This window comes from Lacerta agilis, chromosome 17, assembly GCF_009819535.1.
Source record: "Lacerta agilis isolate rLacAgi1 chromosome 17, rLacAgi1.pri, whole genome shotgun sequence".
NCBI lineage: Eukaryota > Metazoa > Chordata > Lepidosauria > Squamata > Lacertidae > Lacerta > Lacerta agilis.
The window spans coordinates 37,496,731-37,516,618 of record NC_046328.1 but is presented as its reverse complement, the minus strand read 5'-3'; the positions used below and the strand labels follow the sequence as shown (position 1 = coordinate 37,516,618).

At 49.0% G+C, this 19,888-nt stretch overlaps 1 protein-coding gene across 1 annotated transcript in view; it reads left to right on the top strand.

Moving 5' to 3' along the window:
- Window positions 1-1,078: 1,078 nt before the first annotated feature.
- Window positions 1,079-19,888, top strand: part of CELF3 (CUGBP Elav-like family member 3) — a 75,021-nt gene continuing 56,211 nt past the window's right edge. The window contains exon 1 of the mRNA XM_033135774.1: window positions 1,079-1,288. Within this exon, the coding sequence (XP_032991665.1) occupies window positions 1,144-1,288 (145 nt within the window). The 5' untranslated portion in view covers window positions 1,079-1,143. The remainder of the gene's footprint in view (window positions 1,289-19,888) is intronic.

Below are 19,888 nucleotides of genomic sequence, written 5' to 3'. Positions count from 1 at the left end.
GAAAATTAACATCTCCAAAATTAAATCTCGAACCGGACAACGGCGCCTAAGCAATATCCCATCTCAGTATCCCTGGGAGGGGGGGCGTTATTTGCCCCCAGGTGGTTCTGCAAAGTTTCCAGGTCACTCTTTGAAAGAAGGCAAAACGATTGTTCCCACGGCTCCTCTCTCCTCCCGCGCGCCGCTCTCCTCTTTCCCGAGCCAGTAATTTGTTGCCGGTCCCTTACTCTGACATGATTATTAGTCGGGGGGGGGGGAGGAGGAGGGGCCGCCAGGGCTGTGTGTGCTGCTGGAGGTTTTGTTGGTAAAGAAAAAGATTTGAAACAGAGCTCAAGATCCATTAAAGGAAGGGACCGTCAAACCTGAAAAAGCAGCCGAAATCGCGCTCTTGAGGTGGGGCTGGGGGGGGAGGGAAGGAAGGAAATTTTAAAGGGGTAGGAGGGAGGGAAATTGCCGGCAGGGTGCGAAAATGAATCAATAAGCGAGGAAAAGAGAGGGGGGAAGGAGAAGAAGAAGGGGGGAAATCACAAGAAACCCCAGAATCTCAACCGCGCCACGGAAAGTTAATCAATAAACTAATTAACTGCTTGCAAGCTTTGTAATTGTTTGATCAGAAGAATTAGAATGAGGGTCTGGGGGCTGCCCGCGACCCTGGGATAAGGCCGAATCGTAGAACTCTCTGCATTTTTTTTAACAAAAAGAATTACTATTTTATTTTTATCTTTTAAATAGGAATTTTATGGTATTTTTTTTGCACCCGGGGGGGGTGGAAAAGGGAAGGGAAATCTCTCTGTCCCTTTCTTTCTCGTCCCCCCACCACACTTCCTCATCCTTTTTTGTTTTTTAAAAGAAAATAATAATAATTGAAGGATTTGGGAGAGAAGCGAGGCAGACGGAAATGCCGTTCAATTAAAGCGAGATTGGAGGGAAATTTTGTCTCCTAAACTGCTGCCGGCTTTTGATCTCTTTGTTTCCATACAAGACGAAGACCACCAAGTCCAGCTTGGGATTTTCTGCTCCCCCCTTTTTTTTCTTTGTTTTGTTCCGACGTGATTCCCTCCCCCTTTTCTTTCTTTCTTTTTTTCCCTTTTTGGTTAACATTCTGAATTCGAGGCTCGCTCCAGCTTGCTCCTTTTTGGACCAATGAAGGAACCAGACGCCATCAAACTTTTCATTGGACAAATCCCCCGGAATTTAGAGGAGAAGGACCTTAAGCCTATCTTCGAGCAGTTCGGCAAAATCTACGAGTTGACAGTCATTAAGGATAAATACACCGGCATGCATAAAGGTAAGAAGGCGCGCGTTACGCGCAACCAAGAAGCTCTTCTGCGCCCGGCCCGGTACCGTCGCGCGTTGGATGCGCTGGTGGCAGCAGCGGTGGGAGCGGGAGAAGAGCAAGAAAGCCGGAGGGGACACTACTTTGGGGTTGGGGGGTCGGAGAGAGAGAAGAAAGAGGAAGAAGGAAACAAATTCTGAGCTCAAAGTATCGCCTGGAATTGTACTACCGGTGGCGGGGGAGGTGCACAAAAAGGACAGCTTTAAGCGAGCAGATAAATTCGTCGCTCAGAAAGCACCGCTCGACTCGTCACTGGCGAGCGTTACGCGTGGAGTTTGTAGGTTTTAGGGAGGGCTGGGCAAAGCGAGGCATTTGAGGGTAAGCGGTTTTTCCAGGAGGAGGAAGAGGTGGGGGGAGGGAGATGGTAACAGATGGCCGGAGCTGGAGAGCCAGTAGATTTCTTCCCTCTCCCCTCGGCCCCCCCCTCAAAAAGGGCACCACGAATAGAACTCTGGGTGTCTAACCATCCACAGGATTGGGTTAGAGACTTGGATGGAGTCAATGGGATGGAGGGGGTGGGGCGTCTAGATTTTGATTTCTTGAAGTCGTGTGGAGTAAGGTTTGGAAGCCAGCTGCAGGGGAGGACCCAAACTTAGCAGGGGAGCAGGAATCGTTTAGCGGGGAGGGTGTTTTGAGCAGATTTCCACCGACTTTGCGCTGTGTGAGAGAGAGATTGGGAGGGAGGGAGGGAGAGAGAGAGAGAGAGAGAGAGAGAGAGAGAGAGAGAGAGAGAGAGGCAGGCGCGGGGGCAAAAGATAGCAGACCCTTTCTCCAGTTCATTCCCTCTTTTCGGAGTTGAAAAGAGGGAGGGGGGGGTCAAGCCTCTCCTCTTAAAGTGTCGCTAAATAAATCCACGGTGTTGTTTTTTATACCCGTGACAGTAGAGCTTCTCTGAATTTTTGTAACCTAATTGCTTATCAAGTTTTGCCTTTTCTTTAAAAAAATGGAAATTAAAATTAAAAACCACCTTTTCGAAGAGGAAACAAGGTGTAATTTTAGCTGAAGCTCAATACTGGGTGACACAATTGCAACACCCCCCCCCCCCCACACACACAACGATTTCCAGATTTAAACATGCCTGTTCAACAGAACTCTGGAGACCTCTTGGTTTTCAGAACAAGAAAGCTTTCATCTTTCTTGGGTGGTTTTTATTATTTTTGCAGGATCATTTCCCCTCCAAATTCCCCCACAAAACTGCCCCTCATTGTGGATGCCTCCCCTTCCCAGGCCTTTATTCTCAGCTGCGTAAGAGAGTAGCCAACTCTGAAATCATTTTGCTTGAATTGTATTTAAAACCACATTTCAAGACGCATCAAACTTTTGTAGGTGAGTGGCAGGAAAAGTTGCAATATAGGATTATTATTATTGTTGTTATTATTTCCTGGCTCGTAAACACTGCTTTGCCCTCAAGTGATGCTTTAGAGGGAAGAGAAAGCAGAGCAAAATCCATTTAGTAGACCCTGAAGGAACACAAGGAAGGGAATGGGATATAATTAAGAACATTAAGGGGTTTGGGGTTGTCTTTTTTTAAAGTGGCAAAAATCCATGTGGTCCAGATTCCCTTAATTTTGAGATTTCATCAGCATCCAAATTTTGGCAACCGATAGGGCGGGAGGCAAGAGGCGTCTCGTTGTGTGTCTGGGCTCGCTGATCCAAAACCCTGATTAATGGACGTTGTTTGGCAGGTATTTTCGGCACCGTTCCGTGAAAAATTGTTTTGGCTTCGTAAACTGCTGGGACTGGGAGAGGGGGGCAATAAGAGAAAGAAGGAACATTTGCTGAGCCCATTTGAAGCTGCTCTTGTCTTTGAAGTCTAGGAAAACAGAATTGATCACGCATCAGGCCAGCTGGGAACACAATAACCAGGTGTGAGGCTCTTGGGTTTGTTGTTTCTCTTCGTTTTATTGCAGATGGTATTTGGTAGGTGAGGAAGGTGCCAGCTTTTTTGTGATCAGCCTGGGCTTCTGTGACTCGGACAAGGGTTCAGTTGACAGGTGTTTACAAGGGGACCCTGTTTATCTCCAGTGCCATGAAAAAAATACCTCTCCCCCCACACACACACCTGGCACGCCACCCCAAGTTCCAATGAATTGAACTGCTATTAAAGGCGGAGGAGCAAGGGCAGAAAAAAGGAATTGGCAAGCTTTGTGAGAAGGGAAATGAATCGAGGTTGAGGCCTAGAGTCTGAGTATGTTGGAAGTTGCAGGGCGTGGGATATTCCCCCCCCCCATTAAAAAATAACAACAAACAGGATGTTTGAGCAGGAGTTAAAGTTTCGTGTTTGGTGGCATTGAATGTTTGGTGTTGCAAAACACTGGCAATAAAATAAGATCAATTAACAAACCAATTCCCTCAGGTTTTGCATGCAAGGCTTGGAGGCAGAGGACGAACCTCGAGGTCTGGAAAAACACAAGCATATTCTAAATCTGCAATACGCTGCAATTTGAATTTCTCTCTCTCTCTCGTTAGAATTCATTGAGTAGCCTCTGTTTCTCAGAAGCTGAACAAGGGAAAAGGTTGGGTGTTCTGAGGAGAAGCTGTTTCGGTTCAGAATGTGGTTGTTTCCCTACCACCACCACACCTGACCAGCCCTCTCAGGGGGTCCTCTGACCCTCACGCCCAGCAGCCAGTGCAGCAACAGGCAAGGAGGATGGGAGTTGTAGTCCAGCAAGATTTAGAGGGCAGCACATGGCGACCCTTGCTCAGAGAATCAGGCTTGTCCTCATGGAGGGAGGGACAGGCTTATGACTGGCTGCTAGCCGCAATGGCTATGCCAACGGAGGCAGGATGCTCGCCCTCGGTTTCCTGGGCACATTCTGCGTTCCTGGCCCTTGCCCCAGGCAAATTCTTGTCCCTCCTTCCTCCCCCAGTACTTTTTCTTCATGTTTCTGGATGCCTTGAGCCAGTTGTGGTGTGGTGGTAAACTAGAACCCCATTCAGCCATTCTCTGTTTCTCAACCTCCATCGCAAAGTTGTTGCGAGGGCAAAGTAGGGAGAGGGAGAACCATGTGTGCTGCCTCCAGCTCCTTGGAGGAAAGGTGGGTAATAAACGTTAACAATGCATGATAATTAGCTATTGCGAGTTTGTAGCAGAGTCCAAGTACCCCTGAGCCCACCAAGGAATCTTTTAGAAGCGAAATCTTTCCATGGGAAAACAAAACATTGCTTTAGCGGACATGAGTGCTAAGGTCTTAGGTTCCTGTTTCACACATCCTGCAACCTAGCAAGGCTGATCCTAACCCACCACCATCCTAATCTAAAGAACTAGACACCTCTTTGGCTTTTAAATTGATAGAAGACAGGATTTCAGCGGAGCTGGTGGATCAAACCCTTCAGCAGGGCTTCCTCAACCTCGGCCCCCCAGATGTTTTTGGCCTACAACTCCCATGATCCCTAGGTAGCAGGACCAGTGGTCAGGGATGATGGGAATTGTAGTCTCAAAACATCTGGAGGGCCGAGGTTGAGGAAGCCTGCCCTTAAGTATAACTAAGGTTTTTGAGGTTTAAAGAGCAGGAAAGGGCTGCTTGCAGATGTGCTTTTGAAACGGCCCGTGCTGCGCTTTGAAGTCCCGGCCGTGGGGGCGCAGCAGCAGCGTCTGATGTCAAAGTGATGCCGGATGATTGACGGGTGATTGGTCCCACCCACCTGTCAAATTAAGCCTGGCAGGGGTGGGGAGAGAAAGATCTGGTCTGACGGCCAGACCAGAAAGGTTCTGCACCTCTGGCATAGAAGTAAGAAGTTGGAATGTCTATAATGGGGGGGGGCAACTCCCAAGAGACTGCGATCTACTCAGAGTTTAAAACTGGCAGTGATCTACCCCCCCCCATTATAGGGGAGCCACAGTTGTTCAGCTTCTTTGGGGGGAGCCAATAATCTACCAGTGATCTGTCGCAGATGTCCAGTGATCTACTCGTAGATCACAATCTGCCTGTTGGAAAATGCTTGGTCTATATAATATCCACCTAACAACCACAAAGCTTTGGCAATGAGCTTTCCTTCTTTTGCCTTGCTCACCCATTCCACAAGCCTAATCGCCAGAGATGAAGGATGTCCAACAGGTTATCGTTTACATAACCCAGAACTGAATGGCCTCTCACTTTCCGTGATACAGGGAGACACGGAGAGGTTGAAATCCATTCTAGACTTACCTGGGAACAAGCCCTGTTGGACTTCCTTCTGAGCCAACCTGTGTGGGATGATGCTTCCAGCTGACATTCCTAAACCGTGTTTACACTGAAGCAAGCTTCGCCAAAACCTGAGAGGCTTGCTTCTGAGTAAACACGCTCAAGAGGGTCTCCTGTCTTGCACCGTTAATCTTTAGAGTTTTTAGACACTGGTGGTTGGTCGCATGGAGACTGGTGGGGTGGAAGGAAGGCAGGGAGGCCCACAGTAGGCGGAGTCAGAGCCAACGATGGGCGGGGCCAACTCTCGATTGCCCCCAACCTCATCCCTGCTGTGTTCTCCTAGGACAAAATTGAAACTCAGGGCTAGGAAGGTGGCAGGGAGGGCCAAACCACAGGCTGGTTGGAAGTCAGAAGACAGGGAGCCTCCAGCATGTTTAGGATCTACCTACCGATCTTGTCCGATCACAAAATTCCGAAACCTACAGCAAACAACCCCATGTTCCAGGCACCACGGGGCAGGGAGATAGGACAGCAGGGGTCTGGTAATTTTTTCCACCCTGTCTTTATATAACTTGAAATATTTTAAACAATCCAAGGGGCAAAGTCGGCCTCCTTTTCCAGGAGGATTTGGACAGCTGTCCTTCGTGTGCCAAAAATAAATCAAAAACAAAATCTGGAATAATAATAATAATTATTATTATTATTATTATTTGTACCCCGCCCATCTGGCTGGATTTCCCCAGCCACTCCGGGTGGCTTCCAACAGAAATCAAATACAAAAATATCACACATTAAAAACTTCCCTAAAAAGGGCTGCCTTCAGGTTTTCTCTGAATGTCAGGAATGATTGTGGCGCCTTTATTTCCTTGGTCTGTCTGTATACACCCCCAAAATAAGGGAAACACTCCTTAGAGCACAGCTGATGGTGGTTTTCTTTTAAAGGAAATATAGGGAAGGCTTTGCCAAACTGGAGACCTCCAAGTGTTTTGGACCACACTTGTTCCTATCGGCCCCAGCCAGCTGTGCAGCATTGCACGCTTTTAGATAACTCTTTGAGAAGGATCTTTGGGAAATGGTGAAGGAGGCCTTTATTTCGCTAGTTCGGGTGGTTGCTTGTGGGGTGTGTGCGCGCAGCAGAATCTCAGGGGTGGCTAGGTAATAAGGAAAATCCTGTAGGGGGAGAAGAACCCCACCCCTCTCAGGACAAATACTCCCAAGCAGGGGCGTCTTAGCCATAGAGGCTAGCGGCGTGGGGAACGATGGCGCCACGTTCTGGAGGGCGCCAGGGAAGAGGCGGAGGCTGGACATGGCACCTCTCGGCATCAGCTCACCGCCCTCGTCCACCTCTGCCATGCCGCAGGGTGGCTGGAGCCTCCACCCTGCCGGAGGAGCACCCTCCAGCCCCGCCGGAAGCGCCAGCCTCACCCGCCTCTGCCATTCTGCCCCATGCCATGCCCGGTGCCTCCGTCCCATCAGAGGAGCCGCCCTCCAGCTGCTCCCTGCCTGGAGGGAAACGTGGGTGGATCCCGGCCAAGGCGAGGCGGCCGTGCTAAGCTTTCAGCTTTCAGCTGCCCAAACAGCCGGCCAGGGAGGTCAGCCCGTTTTTCCTGTCTGTCACCATCGATGCCAACTTAGCCACGGATGTGTGCGGGATCTTGCCCGCTGCGCCTTACGAGAAGGCTGTTTACCAACGGGGGAAAGGGGGGGGAAGCTGCACCTGGTGAGCTGCTGCCTGCTTTGCAGCGGATGAAGATGCAGGAGCTCGGTGCAGGGTCCGTGAGTGAAAATGGAAGTCCAAAGCTGACGGGGGGGGGGGGTCACCGGAGGGATCTTTGAACCATGGCGCCGGATAGGCTTAAGACGGCCCTGCTCCCAAGCCAGGGGGAGCTCTCGTGCCTGCTCTCCTGCCCCCCCCCCAGGCAGCCCATTTCTCTCTCATTCTGTAAAACTGGTGCGGAAGATTCAACTCTGCTGCTCTTTGTTCCTTAGGTTGAGTTTGGTACAGCAAGATCTGAGGAAGAGGGGCATTAGGGGGGGGGTGTGAGGGAGAGATACGAAATTAATTTTGCCCAGGGCAGTGTGATAACTGGTTCTGCTCAACCCCCGATTTGGGGCCAGGGGTGGGGGAGGGATACGGAAATTGCCAAATCAGAGCGAACAGGAACAGCTGCCAAATTTAATCTCTTAATTGCCCCAACGGGAATGGCTCGTTATAATGTAGGAGCATATTAACTAACTAAGCAAACAAGGAAAGGAGAGTCAGGTAGAGGGGCTTGAAGGTAGACAGGCCTCCCGCCCCCCCCACCGCCCCCTTGGCTCAGACGGCGTGGCCTGGGAGAGTTTCAAGGACCCCTGCTGGATCAAGCCCAAGGGAGGCCCGTTCAGACCCAACACACTATTTCCGTTGCAATGGACAGCTGGACCCTTCCGGGAAGCCAAAAGGATCCTACCCCCATTGCCTGTTCCGGCACGACTAGCATTTTATTTGCTCGTTTATTTGCCAATTTATAACCCACTTTTCCAAGGCGGCTTGCAACATGTCGAAAACACCATTTATAAATATTCGTAAAAAAAACAATTTGGAAACGTCTATAGAACCTCGTTGGATGGTGGAAAAGAGAAGCTCGTCTTGGAGGCCTGTCTAAGCAGCATTCAGTTTTCGAAAGACACCTGAAAGAAGTCAGGGGTGGTTCCATCTGAAGCTCTAGAGGCAGGGAGTTCCACAGGGCAGAGCCCGCTGCAATAAAGAGCCAGTTAAGGCCAGCCGAACCCCTGGGGCCTGGGGAGAACCACCAGAGGCAGCCCATCAGACGATCTTGGAAGCAGGCAGTCCCCCAGTAACTTTAGAACGAAGTTGCCTAGGGCTTTGTGAACTATTTGTTTTATTTATCTCTTAAGATTTATATACCACTTGGTTGAAAAAAGAAAAAGACCCAAAACAATGTTCCCAAAGGCCTAGCCTGGACTCTCTGCCAAAAGACAGAATCTAGAAGTTCGGGAGCCCCCCTCTGCAAAAAAAAAAGGACCCTCCCCCCAGAACCCCAACCAGCTAATGGCTGCATCAACAGAAGTACAGTGTCAGATCAAGGGAACTAATGGTCCCACTCTATTTTGCCTTAGTCAGAGCGCACCTGGAATCCTGTGTCCGGTTCTGGGCGCCACAATTTAAGAAGGACATTGACAAGCTGGAACGTGTCCAGAGGAGGGCGACCAAAATGATCATGGGTCTGGAATCCAAGCCTGATGAGGAACGGTTGAGGGAGTTGGGTATGATTAGTGTGGAAAAGAGGAGACTGAGAGGAGATGTGATAGCCATCTCCAGACAAGAAGAACTTTCATAGAATCATAGAGTTGGAAGAGACCCCAAGGGCCATCCAGTCCAACCCCCTGCCAAGCAGGAAACATCATCAAAGCATTCCTGACAGATGGCTGTCAAGTCTCTGCTTAAAGACCTCCAATGAAGGAGACTCCACCACACTCCTTGGTAGCAAATTCCACTGCCGAACAGCTCTCACTGTCAGGAAGTTCTTCCTAATGTTTAGGTGGAATCTTCTTTCTTGTAGTTTGAATCCATTGCTCCGTGTCCGCTTCTCTGGAGCAGCAGAAAACAACCTTTCTCCCTCCTCTATATGACATCCTTTTATATATTTGAACATGGCTATAATGTCACCCCTCAACCTTCTCTTCTCCAGGCTAAACATACCCAGCTCCCTAAGCCGTTCCTCATAAGGCATCGTTTCCAGGCCTTGGACCATTTTGGTTGCCCTCCTCTGGACACGTTCCAGCTTGTCAGTATCCTTCTTGAACTGTGGTGCCCAGAACTGGACACAGTATTCCAGGTGAGATCTGACCAGAGCGGAAGACAGTGGTGCTATTACTTCCCTTGATCTAGACGCTATACTTAACCCTCTGGTAGCAGGGGCTGTTCGGCAGTGGAACAGTCTTCCTCAGGAGGTGGTGGACTCTCCTTCCATGGAGGTTTTTTAAGCAGAGGTTGGGTGGCCATCTGTCATGGATGCTCTAGATGAGACCCCTGCATTGCAGGGGGCTGGGCTGGATGACCCTTGGGGTCCCTTGCAACTCTACAGTTCTACGATTCCTCTAGAAAGACCACAGCTCGGTGGGAGAGCATCTTGCTTGGCAAGACTCCTGTCCAAACCCCCGGAGAGCCTCTGCTGGTCCGTGTCAACAGCCGGAAGCTGGGTGGACCAAGGGTCTGCCTTGGTATAAATCTGCTTCCTCAGCTCCTGTTATGGTTGACCCCACCAGCAACCCTCAGATCTGAACGGCCGAAAGGGTTGCGTCTGCATACAGTGGTTTGCTACCCACCAGACAACTGATGTAACACAGAGATTCAGGATGTGGTTTAAATTGTGTCTGGTTTAAATCTCACCTCGACGGGCTCGCCATCTTCGTGGACCGGCCCCTGCTCCTGAGACTTGTAACAGCAAGCAGAGCTTGGGCTGATCCTACGTTATTTCCATGCTGCCAAGGGTTTCACTTCCTAGTTTCCTGCAAATCTGCCTGCTGAAATGGGCGCAGGAGCAGACTAGCCTGGGTTTTTCACGGTCAGTTGGCATCCCCTCGTCTGAGAGACGGGGGGATAGGTTAGGCCAGGTGCAAAGGAAGTGCTGGGCCTTGCAGAGTTGAATAAATGAGAGGGGCGTCAGTTGGGACAGATTTCTTAGACGGGCGTGACAAAATCAAACTTGTGAAAAGTCCCTGTAAAGGGTACCAGAGGCCAATGGACCTCATCTGGCACACAGAAATCTTTGGACTGCCTCTAGATAATTTGCTGTCGCTCAGCAACCACGGGATAGGGGGAGAAATTCGACAAAGAATTCTCATTTAAAGGCAAAACCGACTGAATCCACACTTTCCAAAACAATTCACGGACCGAAATGCAGCCCTCCTGCAAAACTCACACCCGTTCGAATTTTGCAATCCAGTTCTCCACCCGTGATGTGTACATAAATGCATATACTGAGGTAAAGTGTGCATAAGAAGGCGTATAATGTACAAATACATGTTGTATTAGGGGGAACTGCTTTGCTAAAATATGTGTCTTAGGCTAAAACTGCATGCGAACATGTGGATATTAGGAGAAAATTGCACTAAAATACCGGTGAATTTTCTTGAGGACCTTAAAAAAAAAAAAAGATTTGCAACCTGAGGTGGAAGTGTGGAGAACTGAACTTTAGATTGGGAAAGTGAGAAACTGAAAACTGACACCTCTGCCCATCCCTAATCCCAACCCTCCCCAAAATTGTAATATATGGGTAACAAATGGGGTCTGCAACAAAATGTTGCAGCATGGAACACTCCTGCCAAGGCTTCCAGTTGGCCAAGATACCCTATTCTGTTCCCCCTCTTGCTTGTTTTTTTCTGAGTTTTTCTGCCCCCCTCAACACACACACTTCTTGGTCTCCCTTGCAAGTGGTTTTTTATACATTAAATTTCTTAAAGTTTCCCCAAGCAAAATACTCTAGTGTTCAGGGATAGAAGGGGAAGTTTTCGGTGAAGGCAGGCTGGGGTTGAGATGGAGTCTCAGAAGCCAAGAGAAAGATCCTTGCTGTTCCAACTGCATTGCTCAATGCAGACAGGCCCCAACGACTTCTCTCTTAATGCATGGGTGCTGCTGCTTTGGCTGCAGCCATCACTTGGATAATTAAATTTTGTTGTGAGGATACAATACCACAGGCCCACCTTATGTGGCTGCTGTGAAGTTTACTGAGAGGATCTATCTCTTTGTGAGTTGAACCATGTGAATCTGATTTCACTGAAACCAGAGAGCTCTTACAGGGTATGGCTGAAACAAAATAGAAAATTCTTTCCAGTAGCACCTTAGAGACCAACTGAGTTTGTTCTTGGTATGAGCTTTCGTGTGCATGCACACTTCTTCAGATACACTGAAACGGAAGTCACCAGATCCTTAAATATAGTGAGGGAGTGGGGAGTGGGAAGGGTATGGCTGTAGTGTGTGTGTGTGTGTGTGTGTGTGTGTGTTTCTTCTTTTGTTCAGTTGATCTGATTTAGGGGACGAATGGGCAAAAGTGCGATTTCCTCCCCTGCTATTTTGCCATGCTCTGTGATTTCATCCGATACCTCATTCGTCTCCCTCTCTCTGACCTTAGTTAGTCCCCCAAAAGAGTATCCTGAGCTGGCTTTGCAAAAAGGTATGTAGATGGACGTGGGTGGCGCTGTAGGTAAAACCACAGAGCCTAGGGCTTGCCGATCGGAAGGTCGGCGGTTCGAATCCCTGCCACGGGGTGAGCTCCCGTTGCTCGGTCCCAGCTCCTGCCAACCTAGCAGTTCGAAAGCACGTCAAAGTGCAAGTAGATCAATAGGTACTGCTCCGGCAGGAAGGTAAACGGCGTTTCCGTGCGCTGCTCCGGTTTGCCAGAAGCGGCTTCGTCATGCTGGCCACATGACCCAGAAGCTGTACGCCGGCTCCCTCAGCCAGTAACACGAGATGAGCGCCGCAACCCCAGAGTCGTCCGCGACTGGACCTAATGGTCAGGGGTTCCTTTTAAATGATGCAACCATCATTTAAAAGGGGGGAAATGTGTTTTGCAAACAGACAGGCATCAGCAAAAGACTCTAGTGTTCAGGGATAGAAGTGGAAGTTTTCGGTGAAGGCAGGCTGGGGTCGAGATGGAGACTCAGAAGCCAAGAGAAAGATCCTTGCTGTTCCAACTGCATTGCTGGATGCAGACAGGCCCCAAGGGACTGCGAATCAAAGCCCAAACAATCAGGGAACACACAGAGAGATAATATATATTAGGGTTTCCAGTCCTCCAGGTCCCACCTGAAGTTTCCAGGTTCGCCTGGCCTCCTCCAGGCGGCAGGTAGAGGCCTTCGGTCTCCAAGGTTGGTGAGAGGGCCTTGAATAATAACAATAAGAAATTAATAATAACGATGTTTTCTAGAGCAGTGTTTTTCAACCTTTTTTGGGCAAAGGCACACTTGTTTCATGAAAAAAATCACGAGGCACACCACCATTAGAAAATGTTAAAAAAAATTAACTCTGTGCCTATATTGACTATATATAAAGTAATTCTCTTGAATAGGAATCAAATAAACACAAAGAAAGTATTTTATAATTACTTTATTATGAAATAGTAAGTAAACAGAAATATGAAAAATTGTAAAATACTTTATTCAGTGCGCAACCAGGGCCTGTTTGGCTGAACACAAAGCTGATATTCTGGCTGGAATTTTTCCCACGGCACACCAGGCAACATCTCGCGGCACACTAGTGTGCCACGGAACAGTGGTTGAAAAACACTGTTCTAGAGTACATGAGTAAACACTGTTCTAAGGAAAACAGGTTGGTATGTTTAGGTTAAGTCTGTAAAGTAGACCTAGGAAAAATTAATAGATTTAGAACATTAAAGACGAGAAGTGTAAGATGCAACGTAAATAAGGACTTAAAGTTTAAGGGATGATGAGTATTGGAGGAGGAAAGTCATATGGGTGTACAAATATTATTCTTTTCTCTTTTTCCTCTTTTTCCTTCCTTGGCTTTTTTCTGGTTTAATGTATGTATTTTTGTCGGTGGGAATAATAATTGTTTGTTTTGTCTTATCTATGAAATAAATAAATAAAAATTCAAAAAAGAGAGAATTGTTAAGGAGACGGGGCAAGCTTCAGTCTGGCAGGAGCTGGTTGCAAATTACAGCATAGACACTCGGGGTTGGGGGGGGGCTCTCCTCTCCCAATTAACTTCCATCTCCAGGAACCACCTCTGGATATCACCAGGGGCCGCCTCTGTGTCTCCGGTTTGGGCTCTCAGTTTTCAGGGTCTAGGGTGCTGCTGACCCGGCAACCTTAATACAGTCGTACCTCTGGTTACGCTTGCTTCAGCTTGCGTTCGTCATGGGATACGAATGCGCCGAACCCGGAAGTACCGGAACGGGTTACTTCCGGGTTCGTCAATTCGCGCATGCGCAGAAGCGCTAAATCGCGCTGTGCACATGCGCAGATTCGGCGCTTCAGGTTACGGGCTTTTCATGTTGCGAAAAGGGCTCCGGAACGGATCCCGTTCGCAACCCGAGGTACCACTGCACACGCAAACACACACCTTTTCTGGATGAAGGTGAAGCCGGCTAATTTCTCACCCCAAAATGAGAAGAATAGGGCCTATGGATTTTGTTTCATATTTGTTCGTTTATTTCATTTAAAAAAAATACCGGTAGATACTGATTGGTTGTTGAAAGCAACAGCACAACAACCTCAAAACAGTTCACGAAAAGAATAAAGCAGTGAAACCATCATTTAAAAAACAAAACAGCCTTTGGCATTATTTTCATTTCAAAGGGGTGTTCCCCCCTCCCATACTAAAGCGAATTGTCCACCGTTGTTTTTTTTAAGGCCGAAATTCACAAGCAAATGTGTGTGCTTTTTGGTCTTTCCTCCACAAATGAAAACCACCTCTTCCTAGGTGTGAAGCGGTTTCCAAATTCCTGTTTAGAGTGAGATATAAAAATATGTTCATTACATCTCAGGTTCTTCGAATGCTCTTGCTCTTAAAGAAAGAAAGAAAGCTGGGAATCTGGGGTGTAGGGTTCATTTTGGGGGCAACCCTCCCCCATGGACACCCAAATACATATACTCTCACACACACATATATATTGATGGCTTTTGCCACCTTTTTAAACCATGGGTGGGGCCGGAAAGTGGGGTGCAGCTCTCCAGACACCCCACTCCACTGCCTCGCCTTGCCTTTCCCCACAATTAATTGTATCCAATGTGAATCCTACCCAGGGCAAATCAATGGCATCAGAATATCAGACCTCTGGACCAGGGGTCAGCAACCTTTCTCAGACGTGGGCCGGTCTACCATCCCTCAGACCATGTGGGGGGCCGGACTATATTTTTTTTTGGGGGGGGGGAGATGAACAAATTCCTATGCCCCACAAATAACCCAGAGATGCATTTTAAATAAAAGGGTGCATTCTACTCATGTAAAAACACGCTGATTCCTGGACCGTCCGCAGGCCAAATTGAGAAAGTGATTGGGCCGCATCCGGCCCCCGGGCCTTAGTTTGCCTACCCACGGTTCAGTCACTTCAGTGCATCTAGTCTGAGTGGAACTCAGTCTGATAAAATCTAGTGCCTCTTTACCCAACGTGGGTGCCCCAGATTTTTTTGTCTGTTTGCTGACCTTTGGGGGGGCGTTGTGCCCGCTTTTGGGTGGGCATCGCCTCCTTTTTTGTCTATGTTGCATTTGTTTTGGGGTGTATGTAGGTCAGGCATCCCCAAACTAAGGTCCGTGGGCCAGATCAGGCCCGAGGGACTTGTTTATCTGCCCCCCGGCGACCCCTGCCGCCTGCTCTTCCCGGCCCTGTGCTGCATGGCTGCCCACAGGCCTCCTCCGACCCGGATGTGCACCGGAAATAACACTTGCGCATGTGCACAAGCTATTTCAGGTGCTCCTCCGACCCGGAAGTGCGCCGGAAATAGTGTGTGCGCACGCGTATGGGGGCGCGCTCTCCGGCCCGCCGCGCGATCGGCGCTGCAGACACCGGACCGAGGCGCGGTAAGTTTGCTGACCCCAATGTAGGTGATTCTCCTCTTTGGGTATTGATTTCCTAAGTGTGACCACTTTTTTCTTCTTTGAAATAGGTTTTGTGGTGCCCGTGGCTGTTCCTTAGATTTCCAAACGGGCCTCCGGAAGGTTGGAGAGCTCCTTTCCTATCCTTATAGCAGAGTCACAGCAGGCCAAAAATGAAATAAAATTTGACAGGCAGCTATAGGGCCAGTGCGCCAGTTGGATTTCTGTCTGCTCTGCACCCTCTAAGGGCCCAGCAGGGCTTAAGCACCTGTTTTCTGAATGTCAGGATTCCACCATGGAAAATATGAAGGAGCCATCACAGAGGCCTCACTCTGTGCGTGTACAAAGTGTGGTTCCCCCCCCCCCCAGGGCTCCCTTTCAAGTCTTTGTAGCGTCTGAGCACTCATGTTCCAGCAACCGAGGTTTCTGCGCCTGCTTGGCGGAGGAAGAAACAGAATAGATTATGCAAAGAGCAGCCCATTTGCATCATTCATGACGGGTTTTTTTAAAATTCATCTTCTCTATTTGCCAGGGTGACGGTGACCCACAGCCCCTGCCTTCGTTGAACTCATCTAAATCCCTCGAGCCCAACATGTGCTGTGCTTGTCTGTTGTCTGTTGGACGGTGTACTTAAAAAAAAATGGTCAGGTTGATAAGCTGTTTGTATTTTATTACAGTCGCACCTTGTGTTGCGGACGCTGTGGGTTGTGCTCGTCACGGGATACAAACGCACCGAACCCAGAAGTACCGGAACGGGTTACTTCCAGGTTCGGCGGTTCGCACATGCACAGACGCACCAAATCGCGCGGCGTGCATGCGCAGATTCGGCACTTGAGGATGCGGCCTTGGATGTCTCCGGGGTGGGGTGGGGAATAATCAATAAAGCCATGGAGCTCAAAAGCGCCTATTGAAAGAGGAGGGCTTCCCACTGCCTCTCTGGATGAGTCCTTGTTCTAGGCATCCTTCCTTCCCATCAGCCTCTGCAGGACGGCAGATGTTTCTGCTACACCTCCGCACAGGGCGCGACTTTTGCCTTCATTCACTTTTGGTGCGGAGACTCGGAGAAATTCCTGTCCACGGAGGACTGTGCCTGTCGTATCTCTGTATGATTTGCTGTTTATGGACAGGATGAAATTTGAAGCAGACTTGCTGCTTACCGGCCTGACACAAATCCTCAAGTTCCTAGTCCACAGTGGGGGCTTTTTTGTTTGCCCCGTTCCACATTTCAGTTTGCAGCGCACCGGTTAGCGGGGGCATGGACCAATCCACCTCTTTTGCCAATGGCCCGGTCACTTGCAGGCAGTTTTTTCCTACTCGGCCCAGGGGAGGCTGCACAGAACCATCTTCTGGTCCTGCACGCACCCCTTCCCCCTCTCTCCCGGGAAAGCTACCGCCGGCGGCTTGTCCGCTCAGCTGACGTGGCGCCGCAAGATGGGCCCGCTGGAGTGTGACGGCTTTTGCTTTTCCGCCTCGCTGCTCCTTGCGACAGGCTCGCTGGCAGGGAAGCTAAATATAGAACTCAGCACTGCAGCTTGGAAGAAAAGGAACATATTTTGCTCATGAATTTTTGAAAAAGGGTGGTGGAGGGAGGGGGGAATGGGGGCGAACAGAATCACTCTGGAGCAAGTTTTTCCACCTTTCAAACTATGCATGAACTCCGCAGTGGCGAGCTGGGAAGGGCAAGGATGCCCAGGAAAACGTGATCGCCCGGCCTGGCACTCGGTTCGCCATAGGGCTGTGCAATGTGGGTTTTCGTTCTGTATATAGGTCTGATCTCTTGTGTGTGGCTCCTCTTTGCCTAGCCGCCCGAAATGTTTGCGCCTGTAAAAAAAAAACAAAAAAAAAAACTGTCTCTGTGGAATCTAACCAGCGATCTAGTCATGGGGGCCAACCGGTGGGAAGCCGCCACACACTCACACACACACACACACCCAGAAGCAGGAGCTGAGCTGATAAGTAGAGAGATCAGTCCTACTCTGTGCTTTTTGCAGGCCGTTCTCTGCAAGGAATGCACTGGCAAAGCAGCAGGATTGAACCCTGCCCATCAGCTGGTGATGTCAGTTGATTGACTGGTGGGTGTGGTTTGGGGAAATGGCCTCATTGGCCAAACTGGGCTCCCTCCCCACCAACCCGGTGGACCAAGATTGGCCCATGGGCTGGAAAAACCCCCAACCTGCTAGAGAAGCGGCTCTGGCCCTGTGATCATTTTGGGATGCCCTTTTCGACAGATTTCCATCTCCCCTCCCTAGCACGATAGCCCTGTTTGCACATGCACTCCTTAAGTGATGGGCAGACATGTGTGAATCAGCTCTGAGCGTTCCCGCCCTGCCTCAGATATAAGGAGGCTGCATGATCAAGGAAGCCAATTTTTAAAATTATTATTATTTAATATTTTTATTGATTTTTTCATATTGCATTGCACTACACACATATGGCAACCACCACCCTTACCCCCCATATCTTTATATATCGTCAATCAATCATATTTATTCTTTTCTCCCTCCTCCCACTTCCCTCTGCCCCAACTCGATTTCCTTCCAGTTATATTAGTTACAGCAATCTTTGCATTCTATCATCTTCCCAGATTTTCTATGCATTCTTATTTTCTATCTTTACAAATTTTTCTTCCATCTAATGCTTCACATTTTAATCTAGGCGTATTAGCGTGTCTTTTTTTGAGCAATACTTTACCATATGATCGTCAAAACATTTCCACTCCTTTTTTTAATTTTCGATTCGACTGATTTCTGATAATTGCCGTTAATTTTGTCAAAACTAAATATTCATTTAATCTACAAATCCATTCCTCAAGGAAGCCATTCTTGGTGTAGATTCTCACGCTTGCATCTTGACTTGCTTTGCACAGAAAAGTCCCAGGCAACGTCAGCTGTTTGACAGGCCTGCTTTGAGGTACAGTTTATGGTGTGTGTGTGTGTGTGTGTGTGTGTGTGTGTGTGTGTGTCCACCTGTGAAGATAAACATATGAAGTGCCTTCTGGGTCAGGCCAACAGCCCACCCAGTCCAGGATCCTGTTCTCACAGTGGCCAACCAGATGTCTGTGGGAAACTCGCAAGCAGGATTCAGGCACAAGAGGAGCTCTCTCCCCTCCTGGGGTTTCCAGGAACTGGTGTCCAGAAGAATCGCTGCCCCCCAACTGTGGACGCAAAGCATGCCTGTCCTGGCTAATGGCCATCTGTGAATTTGTCCAAATCCTCTTTTAAGCTGTCTAGGTTGGTGGCCGTCCTTGCCTCCTTTGGGAGCCGGTTCCATAGTTTCACTATGCATTACGGGAAAACAACTGAAATAAAAATAAAATAAAATACAAATTATCCAGTAGCACCGTAAAGGTAAAGGGACCCCTGACCGTTAGGTCCAGTTGCAGCACTCATCTCGCTTTACTGGCCGAGGGATCCGGCGTACAGCTTCCGGGTCTTGTGGCCAGCATGACTAAGCCGCTTCTGGCGAACCAGAGCGGCACAAGGAAACGCCGTTTACCTTCCCACCAGAGCGGTACCTATTTATCTACTTGCACTTTGACGTGCTTTCGAACTGCTAGGTTGGCAGGAGCTGCGACGGAGCAATGGGAGCTCACCCCGTCATGGGGATTCGAACCACCGACCTTCTGATCAGCAAGCCCTAGGCTCTGTGGTTTAATCCACAGCGCCATCTTAGAGACCAACTAAGTTTGTTCTGCATATAAGCTTTCGTGTGCATGCACACTTCTTCAGATACACTGAAACAGAAGTCACCAGACCCTTATATATAGTGGGAGGGTGGGGTTTTCTCAGAAGGGTAGTAGGAGATGGGTGATTGACTCAATGGGTAAGGGATAGTATGCAATAGTTCAAATCAACGGGGTGATCTCCGGTTGCTCGGTCCCTGCTCCTGCCCACCTAGCAGTTCGAAAGCATGTCAAAGTGCAAGTAGATAAATAGATACCGCTCCAGCGGGAAGGTAAACAGCATTTCCTTGCGCTGCTCTGGTTCGCCAGAAGCGGCTTAGTCATGCTGGCCACATGACCCGGAAGCTGTCTGCAGATAAACGCCGGCTCCCTCGGCCAGTAAAGCAAGATGAGCACCGCAACCCAAGTTGTCCACAACTGGACCTAATGGTCAGGGGTCCCTTTAGGACGTGGGTGGCGCTGTGGGTCAAACCACTGAGCCTAGGGCTTGCTGATCAGAAGGTCGGTGGTTCGAATCCCCACAACGGGGTGAGCTCCCATTGCTCGGTCCCTGCTCCAGCCCACCTAGCAGTTTGAAAGCACATCAAAGTGCAAGCAGATAAATAGGTACCACTCTGGTGGGAAGGTAAACGGTGTTTCCGTGCGCTGCTCTGGTTCGCCAGAAGCGGCTTAGTCATGCTGGCTACATGACCCGGAAGCTGTACGCCAGCTCCCTCGGCCAGTAACGTGAGATGAGCGCCGCAACCCCAGAGTCGGACACGACTGGACCTAATGTTCAGGGGTCCCTTTACCTTTACCTAGTATGCAAATGACTGAAAACAGCTTTAGCATTATCTATCCTGAAGTGCATGCAAGGTTGGTGAAAGTAGTGTCAATAAGGTGGTCCGTGTGTAGGACAGCAAAGTAATCAATGGTGAGGGGAAGACTCAAAGTTACCTTCATTAAATGACATCCCTCTTTCTTTGAAAAAAAGATGCATGCCTTTGATATGCGTAGAAATCGTTGTGGCGAAGGATTACCATTTAAATAAATAGACTCAGTTTCATTGTGGGGAATGCGAGATCCTCGGTTAGAAAAACCCACAAGTAAAACACTCATTTGGGGCTTTCCCTCTTTGATCCTTTTTGAAAATAGTCCTGTAATTCAGGAGTATTCAATGAAGCAATGAAGGTCTCTGCCTATTTCCTATC